At 29.0% G+C, this 13,786-nt stretch overlaps 4 protein-coding genes across 5 annotated transcripts; 2 read left to right on the plus strand and 2 right to left on the minus strand.

The window, feature by feature from the left end:
• Positions 1 to 1,944: 1,944 nt before the first annotated feature.
• LOC118446984 (uncharacterized) lies at positions 1,945 to 3,456 on the plus strand. Of its 2 annotated transcripts, none has more exons than XM_035878268.2 (6): positions 1,945 to 2,025; positions 2,281 to 2,361; positions 2,466 to 2,573; positions 2,676 to 2,962; positions 3,040 to 3,241; positions 3,317 to 3,456. In XM_035878268.2, exons 1-6 carry the CDS (start codon positions 1,989 to 1,991, stop codon positions 3,454 to 3,456), a joined length of 855 nt encoding a protein of 284 aa, XP_035734161.2. In that variant the 5' UTR covers positions 1,945 to 1,988. The 2 variants fall into 2 exon arrangements, with proteins under 2 accessions (XP_035734161.2, XP_035734160.2); XM_035878267.2 differs by having other exon boundaries at positions 1,985 to 2,133.
• Positions 3,457 to 3,535: 79 nt separating this feature from the next.
• Positions 3,536 to 5,032, plus strand: LOC118446982 (tRNA-specific adenosine deaminase 1-like). Its single transcript, XM_035878265.2, has 3 exons — positions 3,536 to 4,212; positions 4,295 to 4,546; positions 4,634 to 5,032. Exons 1-3 carry the CDS (start codon positions 3,536 to 3,538, stop codon positions 4,911 to 4,913), a joined length of 1,209 nt encoding a protein of 402 aa, XP_035734158.2. The 3' UTR covers positions 4,914 to 5,032.
• Positions 4,838 to 6,835, minus strand: Rtc1 (RNA terminal phosphate cyclase 1). Its single transcript, XM_035878266.2, has 7 exons — positions 6,643 to 6,835; positions 6,329 to 6,568; positions 6,090 to 6,253; positions 5,672 to 5,846; positions 5,442 to 5,592; positions 5,252 to 5,356; positions 4,838 to 5,189 (listed from the first exon to the last, which is right to left on the minus strand). The coding sequence occupies exons 1-7, from the start codon at positions 6,782 to 6,784 to the stop codon at positions 5,045 to 5,047; spliced, it is 1,122 nt and encodes a 373-aa protein (XP_035734159.2). The 5' UTR covers positions 6,785 to 6,835; the 3' UTR covers positions 4,838 to 5,044.
• A 413-nt stretch (positions 6,836 to 7,248) lies between these two features.
• Positions 7,249 to 10,572, minus strand: LOC118446967 (uncharacterized). Its single transcript, XM_035878244.2, has 7 exons — positions 10,464 to 10,572; positions 10,214 to 10,399; positions 10,019 to 10,134; positions 9,532 to 9,909; positions 9,269 to 9,413; positions 7,540 to 7,701; positions 7,249 to 7,461 (listed from the first exon to the last, which is right to left on the minus strand). The coding sequence occupies exons 2-7, from the start codon at positions 10,364 to 10,366 to the stop codon at positions 7,249 to 7,251; spliced, it is 1,167 nt and encodes a 388-aa protein (XP_035734137.2). The 5' UTR covers positions 10,367 to 10,399; positions 10,464 to 10,572.
• Positions 10,573 to 13,786: the final 3,214 nt, after the last annotated feature.

Genomic DNA, 13,786 nt, shown 5'->3' on the forward strand with positions numbered 1-13,786 from the left:
CTATTGAAAAGTTAAATGTGAAAAAGTAGCTAATTAACAGAAACGTGCTACGCAGCCAATTAGCTCGAAAGTGTTCGCGAAGGATCGTGCATATTATCGGAAGTAACATCGACTGCTCGAGTCTCACTGCGTGAAGGTTACTAGGTAGTTATACTAATTTGCCTATCTAACGTAAGTACGAAAAAAAAAAAAAGAAAAAAAGAAAATTAAAAAAAGAATAAATCATCTTTGTTATAAATCGACGCTACCCCTTCGTTTATATTCCTCGTTTATGCATTTAATTTTTATTATTTTTATCCATTTCTTTATTTTTTTTTCTCCATTTTGTCGAACAATGCGGGTACCACCTGCTCGAAGTCGCGCGCTTCTGTCGCGTTCCTCCTTCCTCTGAGAAGCTATTTTATTTTTATTAAACGTAACTACGAGTCACTCGATGAGTGCAAAAATGTGTACGCAAATCGCACGATGAATCGGCTGATTTCGTGAACAAGTCAAATAGCTTTCATGGAACTTAGTGGAAGAGAAAACATTCTTGACTCGTATCGATCGAAGAAGGGTGATTATGAGGAAATTGGCCTGTTCCTATCTAATTCGATTGTTTTGATGTAGATTTTAGATACATATAACTATATATAAGTATATATATATATATATTTTTTTTTTTCAGTTAATTATATCACTCAAAGGAACAACGAGATCATTATTATTTCATTATTTCATTAGTTATTATAGTAACTACCTTTAATTAAATTAAATTAAAACATAGACATCAACTTTAGAAATCTTTCATAGAAATCCTTCTTGTACAACTCGAAAATTTATTATGATAAATATCATATATAATCAAATGAACGTATATACCACTTACTTACATACTCTTGATAAAAAGGAAAATAATAAAATAAAATAAAAGAGAAGAAGAAAACGTAAAGAAGTTTAAATAGGTACGATCGGCGCCGAGTAATTAGCGTCCGTGGATATGTTGGACACGTGTGTAAACGTAGTGCGTGTGTACAGATGACACAGTCGTTCGATTGAGAAAGAATACGCAGCTTAGAATTACTAATTTTCTGACAAGCCTAACGCGAGTTACGCGCACACACGTTCGGAGGAAGCGCTGCCGTGAGATGTTTATCGAGGAAGCTCCTAACGAACGTCTCGCTTATACCTCGACGTACAATATGTATCTCCTATGTATGAATAACTTCTCCGATGGCTTTGTAGCTTCTCTTCGCTTTCCATGCTCCGTCGCGTCCCCACTATTTAAATCTTTATGATAGAGTAGGGTATGCCGTGTACAATCCGTCTTGCTCTCTATAGAATATGCATATTGAATCATTGAAATTGATGGAGAAGAATGTGCGATACGATACCAGTATTTTTTCAATGTACGATTTGCCTTTTAAATTTTATTTATTTCTTATACCGTTATGCTTATGAAAAATAAAAATGTGAAAGATGAAACATGTGTACAATGTAGTAGATTTCATCTAAACATATCTCATTACCCAAAGAAATTAATTAAATTAATATATATATATATATTATATATATGTGTGTATATATATATATATATGCAAAAGTAAACATTGGTATTGCACAGTTAATCTACCTGTAAATATTGAACACTTGAATGTTAGTAGTAATAAGTTTATTGACCTTCACACATTGATGAAATACTTCGTAGATATTCTGTAGATCATCAACGAACTGCTTCGTAGACCTCTATAGATCTTTGATGAACTATTACGTAGACATTGTTTTCTGTCTATATTACAAATTCATATTCATTTTTATTATTAATACATTATATATAAATTGTTGAAATTATTATAAAAAGATAATTTTGTAATGAATATAAAATTTATAATATTCTTCGATATTTTAAAGTTAAATTATCAATTTTCGTGAAAAAACTGTGTTGATTGGAGCGCCATCTGGTTTTATTTTTAGGAAGCTTTGTCAATCAGCATTGTATCAAAGAATTCATGACTGTATGGTCACCGTATGTAAAACCAGTTACATGTAATTTATAATTTCTCTTTTTATATAATTAGTAAACAAATTAAAGTATGAGTATTGCAAGTGAATGTATTCAACTTTCAAGTGGTTATAGTATGCCACTTATTGGAAGTGAGCATGCTTCTAAAATAAGATATAATAATATTGATAACTTAAAAATTTTTTTTTTTTATCAACTACAATAAATTTGATTAAAAACATATGAAATATATATTGTATTACAGTAATTATTTTATTTGCTGTATGTTGCATTTTCAGTTGGAACTTATAAAATACATGGCAAAGAAACTATTTATGAGGTAATCGATGAAAGCTTGAAAGTAGGTTTTAAATCGATTGGTAAGTCTATTGAATGATGTATTTATATTTTCTTATTTATAATAATCTTAATATTCTAATTTAAAATTCTCATATTTTTATATGATTTGATTCTTATTGTTCAGATACAGCAGTAGTATACAGGAATGAAGAAGATATTGGAGATGCTTTAAAGGAATTATTGCCTAAATATAATCTTAAAAGAGAAGATATCTTTATCACTACTAAATTAGGTATGATTTCAAACAAGAATCTTTGTTTTTTTTTTTTTATAGTAATATTGTAATAATAATTGTTAAATATTAAATTATATTTATTTTTTTTTTTTTATAAAGCACCTACTGAAAATGGAGATCCGGAAGGTATACAACGATCCATTTTAAAATCTCTCAAATCTCTTGGTCTTTCTTATATTGATTTATATTTGATACATTGGCCTGGAGCTTCACGTATTCCTGAAAGTTCTCAACAAAATAAAGATTTGCGTGATTGTACCTGGGAAAAACTAGTAGAACTGCAAAAACAAGGTTTAATAAGATCTATTGGTGTTTCTAATTATACTGTAGATCATTTAAAACAATTACTGAATAATTATTATGGTGTAAAACCTACAGTTAATCAAGTATGTTAGATGCAATATCTTTTAATCTAATGTTCATCATTATATGATGTATTTATTTTTTTATCCTGAATATATAGGTAGAATGTCATCCACATTATCGTCAAGAAGAATTAATTAAATTTTGTAATGCGGAAGAAATACATATACAAGCATATTCCTCTTTAGGTACAAGTACCAATACGAATCTTCTTAAAGATCCTGTTGTTAATGATATTGCTTCAAAACTTAATGTATCTCCAGCAAGATTATTATTGAAATGGGCTTTACAACAAGGCATTGGTAACTGTGCTATTACTAATATTAATTATTGTCAAATATTATTTATAAAGTAATTTTATTTTGTAATTCTTTTAGGTGTCATTCCTAAGGCTGTAAAAAAAGAACATATACGAGATAATATAAATTTAAATTTTATTATTGATGCAAAACAAATGAAAATTTTATCAAATCTCCCACAAATTAAATATACATGGGATCCAAGAAATGTTTATTAATAAAATTAAGCGGATAAAAATAATATATTTAATTATAAATTATATCAGTTAATACGATTATAAGTATTAAAAAAGCACAATGAACGATTTTCCGAATAAAGTAGCAAAACTTTGTATTGAAAAATATAATGGATTAAAAAAAAGTGGAAAACCAACAGATAACGAATGGACGATATTGTCAGGAATCCTTTTGAAAACAGAATGTGAATCTTTGTCTGTAGTATCACTTGCTACAGGTACAAAGTGTTTAGGAGAGTCTGAATTGGTTAAAACTGCTCCGCACGAAAGAGGTTCTAGATTGAGTGATTCTCATGCAGAAATACTCGCAAGACGTGCCTTTTTACGTTATTTGTACGATCAAATAGATATTGTATTAAATGGTTTTAAAAGTAATATTTTATTCCTGAACAAAGAGAATAAATTAGAAATGTATCCTAGCATATCATTTCATTTTTTCTCCAGTCAAAGTCCTTGTGGAGATTGTTCTATATTTCCTAAGAATGACATAAATGAGGAAGAATGTCCTGCAAAAATTAGAAAGATAATGCATGATGATAAAGAAAAGATGACATTAGAATTATCTGTTAGTGAAACAAATACAGACATACACAGAACAGGAGCAAAATGCTTAAAAACTGAAAAACATCAAGATCCCAAGTTACCGGGAGCTAATTATCATATAACTGGTCCATTACGAACAAAACCTGGTAGAGGAAATCCCACATTAAGTTTATCGTGTTCAGATAAAATGGCAAAGTATGTGATAAATAATTTACCTAGAAATGTAATAACTGAAGAAAGAATATAATTATATATTAGATATATCATAATGTTGTAGATGGAATATTATTGGAATACAAGGTTCACTTTTATCATTGTTAATTTCAAGAATAAAATTGGAAAGTATTACTATTGGTAGGGGCTGCCCTTTCTCACTAGAAGCCATGGAACGTGGTTTATCTAAAAGATTTAATAATAAATTACATATTCCTAAAATCTTTCAAGCAGACATTGCTTTTGCTCAGAGAAAAGAAGGAAAAAGAATAAATCCATGTCCATCAAGTATCATATGGTGTGCTGTGAGAAACAGGTTTATATTTTTATATATATGAATAAAACAAAAATCTGTTGTAAACGATAATAACAATAGCAGTAATAATTCATAAAATATCTACAGTGATTTAGAAATAGCGGTACAAGGCAGAAAGCAAGGAGTAACTAAAAAGAAGAAGGGCCATAACTTACTTATTAGTAGACGTGCTCTTCTAGAAACATGTTTAAAAATTTGTGATAATTATAAAAATATTAAAACGGATATATTCCATCCAAAGAAAATTACATATTATGATTGCAAGCAATTTTCTGTTCAATATCAAAATACTTGGAACCAATTGAAGAGAGAATTGTTTATTTCTTGGCCAGATAAACCATTGTACTTGCAAGATTTTATATTGTAAAAATAACGTATAATATGTTGAAAATATATATGTAGGTAATGAATATATGTACAATTTTTAATAATTTTGTATTTACAATTTAGAAATTAGAAAAATGCTATATTTTAAAAAATATTTCTAATATAAATATTTTACAAAGTACGTTTACTCAAATTAGTATAACCTATACCAACACAAGTCAACATTACTTGCTCCTTTATTTCATCTTCTTCTTTAATAGGCTCAATTTTAAAAACTGTACCGAGAAAATCTCGTAAATCTCTTAAAAATTGTATCCTATACAAATATAATTAAATCATTAGTCTATTATACATTGTTTACAATAATATACTACTTACATTGATTGGGTTAAAGATCCTGTTACAATTTTAGACACATCCTTTTTACCAAGTACCATAAACATTGCTGCCATACTTTGAAATGGAGAATCCACACATCCATTTCTAGAATTAAGTTAGACGGTGTGTTTAAACATTTATTTTAATTTCTTTAATATAAAAATCAAATATAAATTCTTTTTATTTTTACCGATAAATTTCATCAAGTAAAATCATAGCTGCTTCTTTTCCAAGATCTTCTGGTACACAAGGTAAAGAACCTGTTATCATTAAAGGTGAACAAGCTTCTCCACTGAGAAAAATGCCATTGGTTGTTTCAGCTGTCAAGCTTATTGCAAAACCTGATGTATGTGTAATTTATATTATAGCAGCATAAAATATTAAAAATGATAAACTTATTAAATAATATTTGATAAATACCTGGTGATTTGCCACTAACTACACCTCTACAATGATCCGTATGTATATATATATCTGGTAAAAATTTTAACAATACGCCTTTGGCTGATTCAACCATACGATTGGCAATTGCTGGTGAAACACGTACGCTACAAGAAACTCCTCTAATACGTTTTACCATACCACTATTTTGAAGCTACGAATAATAAATATATAAATTTATAGAAGATAGAATAATATCAATTTTGAAATAATATATTTTATATAGATATATATCTATATAATATATATATATATATATATATATATATATATATATATATAATAATATATAATATATATATATATATAATAATATATACATATATATATATATATATATATATATATATGATATATATCTATATAAAATATAACGATGCTTGAAAATAAAAATTACCTGTACAGATTTGAGAGTACGACAAAGTGGACATTTGAAATGTATTTCTCCACCTCCTAACGGTGCCATTCCTCTCTTTTTAATAGTAAGTTCAATATCTGTATCTACTATAAATCTTTTTAACAATGGTATACATGCTGCTTTAATTCTATCCACAGATGGATCTGTTTAGAATATATAAAAGAAATGTCATAAAAAGATAAACTGTGTTATATACTTGCACTTAAAAAATTACATACCCAATGTATTACTCGTGACTCCTCTAAGTTTGATATCGATAGGTTTTTTACAAAAAGGTCCTAAAATAATGACAGCTTCTAAATAATATCCAATTCCACGCTGCAAGCTACAATCATGTTCTAGCTCTCCGCCATTTAATAATCCAGGATTATAATATAAAGAAGTACCCGTTTCGTTTAATTCTACTCTAGTACCATTAGTAATTTTATCCAATAAACGTATGAAGCTTATCTCATATTCTATAACAATATATACTATGTATTAGTATACAATTTAATTTCAAACACAACACATGTATAACCTCAAATCTAACCTTTTAATCCAGGATCATCATCTTTAGTTCTAATATTAATAATACGTACTGGTTTTCCTGACAATGTTGATAATAAAAGACGATATCTTAAATAATTACACCCTTCATATATTAAAACCTTACTTTGTACTTTTGCCGGCATATTTAATATAAATTAATATGTACACACAACATTCCATTTATAGTTTGGAAGTGAATATGACTCTACCAGTATTCGTTGATTTTCTTCGATTACAAGTTTTGTTAATTAATTATTCTATTGAATACTTCATATATTATAATTTTTCACAAGTTTTTTTTTAGAATAATGTACTAGTATCATAAAATAAATATTGTTAAAAGTGATATTAGTTATTAACTTTGTTATCATTAGCGTAGTCATTTTCAAATTTATATGAGATGTCTTAAGCAGTACCTGCGATTCAATATGGCGTTCCGATATTTAACAATTCTACGTACGATTAATTTCATTAATAAATGGAGAAAAAGATAGATAGATAATAATAGTAGTAATAATAGTAATAATAATAATAATAATAGTAATAATAATAATAATAATAATAATAATAGTAATAATAATAATAGTAATAATAAGTCCAGAAAATTTTATCTTTTGAAACCTAGTCCTTTTCTTCGACTTTTTGTATCAACTAATAATTGTGCTTGTCTTTTCAAAGTATTTCTCGTTGGCACTTCTTCTTCGTCTTCCGAAAGTGGTATCGCTGAAGATGTCCATGTTGGAAATTTCGAAAAGAGTGGAACATTTTCAACGCGTATAGCTTTGCCTTCTAATGAAGTTGTGATAGACATTGTTTCAAGCTATAAGGTATGAGTACAATTCTATGATATATTTTTGAAAATGATTAATGTAAGAAGATTTTTTTGAAACATTCTAACCTTTTCCGTTAATACATCGTCAAATATTTCAAAGTACACGTCCTGTTTGTCAAAAGCATCGGTAAGTTTTTGAGCAATTTCATTCAACAACGATAATAGCTTCATTGAGTCGGCTGGTATGGTTAAATTTTCTTTATCGATGGTATTAGAATCCGTTGTACTCTATAAAAAGAAAGGAAAGTTAGTACGAACACATACACACAAGCAATTTATTCAAATAGAAAGAAACGTATATTAGGTTGGCTAATGCCGGAATTTGCACTATTTTATATTTAAACAAATAACATTAGTATTTTAAAAATTTTATTTTTATTTAAAATTTTATTTTACTATTGTCTATTGTTTTTTTATTTAGATATAAAATATTGAAAATTATGACATTACTTATTAGCCAATTCAATAAATATATAAGATGAATCGTACTACATGGCTATTATCTTTATTTACTTCAAAATTTAAAAAAAAGAAAAAAAAAGAAAAATTTTTCTGCATATATATCGAATGCATATTTTATGATATATTTTACGATGATTTTAGATATATTTTACATCATGATATAGGCGTATATGAAATTTACATACAAGTATGTATTTTTACAAATTTGTATATAATACATATTGTATTATCTCTATGGGTTAAAGGTTAAAGAATACATTGACCCTATCGTTGGTTAGACGAACAGCGCGAACGAATTTGAAGTTGAATTAACAAGTCAAACTTCCAGGTATGTATCTTGTACCATCGATAGAATCAATATTCGATTTTTCACTCGTTCCCTGCCGAACTATTTGTTTTCGATCGAGTACGAAGGTGTTAATGCATCGCGACGAGGTGAGAATTACAGCTCGGAAGCAGTTCGAAAGAAAATCCATTGGTTCTCGATATATAGGCTTACTTTCAGGATGTTAAACTCAAAGGATAAATGTTTGGTTCTAACGTACGAAGAGAACCCCATTTATAGCAGTGGACGTCATTAAAGGTGGTTTCACTAATTTAATTAGTGATCTACACGTTATTTCCATCGAACCTTCGCTTCGATGCGAGTATACCGAAGGGTCAATTCGATTTTCGGAATGCCTTTCATGACCGACGTGTTAATTCTTCGTAGGGTTTTACAATCGTGCTTCGAATATGTTAAGCGTTCTTCGTGTGAGATACGCATATGATTAGCCGTCGATCTATCTCGTCGTGATATTCGAAAGATTATTTTTTTTGATTTCGAGATAAAAAGATCGGCATTCTTTAAGAATAATTTATAAAGGGATACATTAGAAAGATCTTGTCTTTTTAATGTTAAATTATTTAGATAGAAAAATCGCGTTCAAGATAAAAGGTATTCGAAATGACCTTTATTTTTCTTTGTAACACATTGAACTTTAAACTTTGGAGTTTTTAAGTCTCCTTTTTTACTTTCTTTCTTTCTTTCTTTTTGTTTTTTTTGTTTCTTTTTTGTTTTTTTTTTTTTAATGTATATAAATCGTATACGTCGTATAATTCATGCACGTATAAATGTAATAAATGTAATTTCAGTATTGCTTCTACTTGTTTCAAATACAATCAATCGATACATATTTATGAGCGATTACTGTAAGATAATAACTTACCGGTTGCATGGTACGCCTACGGCGTTTAGATTATGATCGAGAAAACGGAGAATGCTACTCGTTAATAATCAAAATGTTGAAATTTCTTTTGTAATTAGTATCGTGTTTTAAAAGCTATTACTCACTTGCAATTTGTCGAACAATTTTTCTAATACTTTGGTTATTTGCTTTAAAAGTTCTCTGATTCGTTCGCATTCAATTTCTGCTTTCATCTGACGGGCACGTTCCTCTTCCATGTTTTTATTGAATTTTTCTGTCTCTTCAGCGTTTCTATAATCAATTTTTTGTTGTTGGTTTTTTCTTCTTTTTTTTTTTTTTTTTTTTTTTTTTTTTTAATAAATTTCGTAAACTCTGAATTTCATAAATAATATCTATAAATAAAACTCACTCTTCGGCATTTTTTGTTTCGGTAAATTTTCGAGTTTCAATCTCGCTCAACAACTCTTGTCTTTTTCTGTCGAGATCCATTTTTTCATCTTCCATGTTGGTCCTCATTTTTTGAAGATTCTCTTTGGTCGTCCGTTGTCCTAGAAACCGGTTTAAAATGTCCTCCGACATGGAGACACCGGTAACATTGCGTAGCTTGGCAAACGCTTCCTCCAATCGTGTCAATTCTTTCTTTGTTATTTCGTTCTTTGTTATTTCGTTCTTTGCATCTTGTCCATAATTCATTGCTTGTACAGAATCGTAATCCTCTCGTAGACGAACAGGAAAGATCGTTCTTTCTAATCTTTCTAATTCACCTTTTCTTTCCTTGACACGTTTCCTTTAAATTCGAATAGAATCAAATCTAAAGTATCCATATGAATTTTTATAAAAAAGATCATATAATTTTTTAATATAATATTTTTATCTAACATATTTTTATTACGAACCTGTAATCTTGAATAATACTCTCTTGTTCGTTACTATTATTAACTATTTCGATTTCTTGTTTCATGAGTTTTTCTTGCATGCTGTATTTCAATTCGATAGCTTCTTTCTTTACTACCTGAATGTAACGAATTAATTTACTTTAGATAATATAATATTTCATTAAATTTTCATTAATTGTAAAATATGAATTATACTCGTAAACGTTTAATTTCATTTTCGTGTTCTTTTATATCATCTTCTAACTCTTTCAATGAAGAAGCATAAGTGACTGATCTTTGTTTCAATTTGCAATGTACGGATTTATATTTTCTTCGAACTATATTTGCTTTTATTATCAACATTCTCATTCGCTCAAGTTGAACCTCCAGACTTTCTGTTTTCTATTGAAAATTAAGAGTTTCGATCAAATCGATGATTAATTTGATAAAATAAAAAAGTTTATACCTTTCTCAAAGGATCTTCTAATTTTCTTTTAAATATTTTCCGTTTATTTTCTCTTAATAATTCTTTATGTTCTTGCAATAATATTTTTAACCTTTGCCTTTGCTGATGAAACAAATGTGGTTAAAAAAATAAAATGCTATACTTGTCGATTTATAATAATTAACGATTTCTTACCTTATCAGATTGATACTTTAACAAATCTTTCGTTTTTCTCAATCGTATGTTCTCTTCATTAATCTTTTTTAATGCTTCATCCAAGCCATGTTTTCTTACAACAGCCGAAGTTTCACGACTAATTCGAGCCGTTCTTTCAGCTACATCGTCGTTCTTAAAAATGTTAGATTTATTATTAATACGCATTGAAATTGTTTTAATATAAAATTCTTACATTTTTGGTTTTAGAATATTCGACGTATAAATCTTTTATATCTTTCCTAAGGGAGATAATTTTTTCTGCATTTTCATGCTTTTTTGTCTCTGTTTCTTCGAAATTAGCCTTTCTCTGTCCCTCTGTGAAAAAGAAAAAATATAATGAATTTTTAACCAATCGTAACAATAATTGTACTAATAGATATACCTTTCGAAACATTATGGATAATATTAAGAAAATTAATCGAAAAGAATATTATGAAAGACAATCATTTCTTAAATTAAAATTATGCTTTTTTGCGTTCATCGTTGTTACATCAAAGAATATTCTTGCACATTATCGAGTTTATATTCGTATCGTTGGAAACGATTTCCTGGATTTCGATGAAGGAATGTCTAGGATCGTTGAAAAGGGTATTTCGTGATAATAGAGCGCGCTTGCGACAGAGCTAACTATAAGGAAACAAGGAAGCTACATAAAAGAGAGAGAGAGAGAGAGAGAGAGAGAGAGAGAGGGAGAGAGAGAGAGAGAGAGAGAAAGAAGGATATTCTTTTCTCTTTGTGAATCCGCCGAAAAACGATTAAATTGTCGTTGCCATTTTCTGCAAAAGAGATGAGCGCTTAGCTGGAGGGTATTCACTAATGACAGGTTGTCTTCGTTTTGCTAGGTGAGCGTAGCTACTCGATGGAAACTACTCGGGCGGTATATGTCTAAAAAGTGAGAAGACAAGAAAAAAAAGATAAATAACTATATTCCAGAGCCACGAGTGATATGATAATTCGATCTTTATTTCTAAAAATTTAAATATGTTTCTTTTTTTTTTTTTTTCTTGAATCTTATTTCTGTCTTTTTAATAATAACAATTGAAAAAGAAAATATTTAGATTTTGCATTAATGTTTTTAATCGATCCGTGTTCATTTTTTTTAACTTCGAATAAAACAATATTTTTTCGTTCAAAGTGGTTTAATTAAATTGAAATAAAAATAAGAAATGTGATATTGAAAAGATAATTATTATTTAAAGGATTATTATTATTTCATCGAAATTGATCCGGAAATTAAAGTTCGTGTATGTCGATCGAACGTATTATAATCGATACACCAAGCAAGTGTTTGAGGAAAAAAACCTCTTCCTGCCAATTGTCACTCTTTCAAACTCTCCAAGTAAGATAATCGTCCGACGATTGCCGGCATCCTGTGTCTTCGTATAAAGTGCCGCCATTCGATCGACGATCTTCTTTCTTATTTTTTTTTTGTTTCTTTTTTTTTTTTTTTTTTTTTAACTCTCTCTCTTTTTGTAACACTTGATAGGGGGAAAGTATCCTTTCCGCGATCATTGAACTCATTTTTTATATACTGATACAAATCTAATATCATTAATACCTGACAATTGTATCTTCTTTTTAATTTCCACGATCTTCTTGTTCAAATCATGAAGTTTCTTTTCTTCGGTAGATCCCAGTGTTGAATCAGACATACTTACGGATGTTTGATTCGCAGTGAAATGCACGTGTTCCTAACTATCGATTTAACAAAATACGTCGTCCTAACGACGTAAAATGTGATACAATGATTCTCTGACCAAACTGACGTTATGAAGACTCTAAAATACCATTTAAATATATCCAAAGTGAAAGTAGATTAAAAGGTAAGGTAACTCGTAAAATAGGATAATTACGTCTTTGGAGCAAAGTCATACTAGCTGCAAGAAAACAAGTCATCGAGTCATAAATTAATAATAAATTATGTTCATACGTATCACAGGATAAAATAGATCGTTCCAAATTACTTTTACAACTTTTCCCTACCGATTCACGTGAATTATTTATGCTGGATCATACAAGATATTACGAGATGATGAATCTTTTGAATGAAATGGAATCTCGTGTGCCGTTACTTGCGTTGATATAATAACACATTGAATGACCTTACAAATGCAAATTCACGATTTTACGATGACGAAGTCGATGCCTTCGATAAGAATAAGAACTAACGATTGCTATACCGCGTATATTTTCACATACAAAGGGCGAGGCAATTCGTAAAGGCTCGTGGTATCTCTGTAGAAACTCGCAGAGAGGACTGCGAAATTATAATTTCGCATTTGTATTCGTTAAGGTACCGGCCTTACCGTGAGGCAGTTAACACCGGCGATGAATTTCGCTTAACACGCAATCAAGGGATGGAAGGTTAATTAATGATCTTACCAGTACTCACGACTTTTGCTCCAGCACGCTGCTGGTAGGAATTTTCTAGCGCCTACATTTCGATGCGTAACACCAATAGTTTTTATTTCCAAAAGGAGAGGAAAAAAAATATCTTCAATCGTTTGTCTCCTCTGTCTCGCTCTGTAGTCCCTTGAAATTACGACAATTTATATCTTATTTTTGAAAAGGACAACAGAAATTTCGTAATACTGTTTTATTTGTTATAAATAAATCTGATTGGTTTTCAATCTGTACAAAATTGATTCGTGATCAATATATAAAGTCATTTATAATCTTGACTATTTATGAGCTTGAAAGTTTAAAATTGCGTAATATTTAAGAAATTTGTCGATGGATGATTGGCTTGAATTTATTTTTTACTTCGAAACGAGTAACAGCAATTTCGTCATTTTATTTTTACGAAACATACGAAATTAATCCAAGTTATTTTTGGAAAATTATTTCTAATAGTGATTAAGCTAGAAAGTTAAAAGATTGTAAATCATTAACATTTTCTGGTTGACATGGATTTATATTTTATATCAAACTGAGTAATAAAGTTTTTACGCATTGAAAGTAAAATCATTTATAAAATCGTTTCTAATCTTGACCGAGTTTGAAAGTCAAAAAGTGTGGTATTTAAAAAATTTCTTAACAGATGGTTGACATAGAAATAGGATAACAAAATGTTTTCCTCGTTCCAATACGACGTACGTATCTTTCTCGCGACTTTACGTAACGAAATA

This window comes from Vespa mandarinia, chromosome 1 (assembly GCF_050613455.1).
Source record: "Vespa mandarinia isolate Hongniang chromosome 1, ASM5061345v1, whole genome shotgun sequence".
NCBI classification, from domain to species: Eukaryota; Metazoa; Arthropoda; class Insecta; order Hymenoptera; family Vespidae; genus Vespa; species Vespa mandarinia.

What these genes read in the sequence shown, in the direction of transcription:
- LOC118446984 (XM_035878267.2), top strand. Translation starts at nt 2,073, where the DNA reads ATGAGTATTGCAAGTGAATGTATTCAACTTTCAAGTGGTTATAGTATG. An exon ending in CTTTATCACTACTAAATTAG is followed by an intron (nt 2,574 to 2,675) that starts GTATGATTTCAA and finishes TTTTTTATAAAG; the next exon opens with CACCTACTGAAAATGGAGAT. An exon ending in TAAAACCTACAGTTAATCAA is followed by an intron (nt 2,963 to 3,039) that starts GTATGTTAGATG and finishes CTGAATATATAG; the next exon opens with GTAGAATGTCATCCACATTA.
- LOC118446982 (XM_035878265.2), top strand. Translation starts at nt 3,536, where the DNA reads ATGAACGATTTTCCGAATAAAGTAGCAAAACTTTGTATTGAAAAATAT. An exon ending in TGTTCAGATAAAATGGCAAA is followed by an intron (nt 4,213 to 4,294) that starts GTATGTGATAAA and finishes ATAATGTTGTAG; the next exon opens with ATGGAATATTATTGGAATAC. An exon ending in TGGTGTGCTGTGAGAAACAG is followed by an intron (nt 4,547 to 4,633) that starts GTTTATATTTTT and finishes AAATATCTACAG; the next exon opens with TGATTTAGAAATAGCGGTAC.
- Rtc1 (XM_035878266.2), bottom strand. Translation starts at nt 6,784, where the DNA reads ATGCCGGCAAAAGTACAAAGTAAGGTTTTAATATATGAAGGGTGTAAT. An exon ending in TGATGATCCTGGATTAAAAG is followed by an intron (nt 6,569 to 6,642) that starts GTTAGATTTGAG and finishes ATATTGTTATAG; the next exon opens with AATATGAGATAAGCTTCATA. An exon ending in GTACTCTCAAATCTGTACAG is followed by an intron (nt 5,847 to 6,089) that starts GTAATTTTTATT and finishes TATTATTCGTAG; the next exon opens with CTTCAAAATAGTGGTATGGT.
- LOC118446967 (XM_035878244.2), bottom strand. Translation starts at nt 10,366, where the DNA reads ATGAGAATGTTGATAATAAAAGCAAATATAGTTCGAAGAAAATATAAA. An exon ending in AGTATTATTCAAGATTACAG is followed by an intron (nt 9,910 to 10,018) that starts GTTCGTAATAAA and finishes TCGAATTTAAAG; the next exon opens with GAAACGTGTCAAGGAAAGAA. An exon ending in ACGATGTATTAACGGAAAAG is followed by an intron (nt 7,462 to 7,539) that starts GTTAGAATGTTT and finishes CATACCTTATAG; the next exon opens with CTTGAAACAATGTCTATCAC.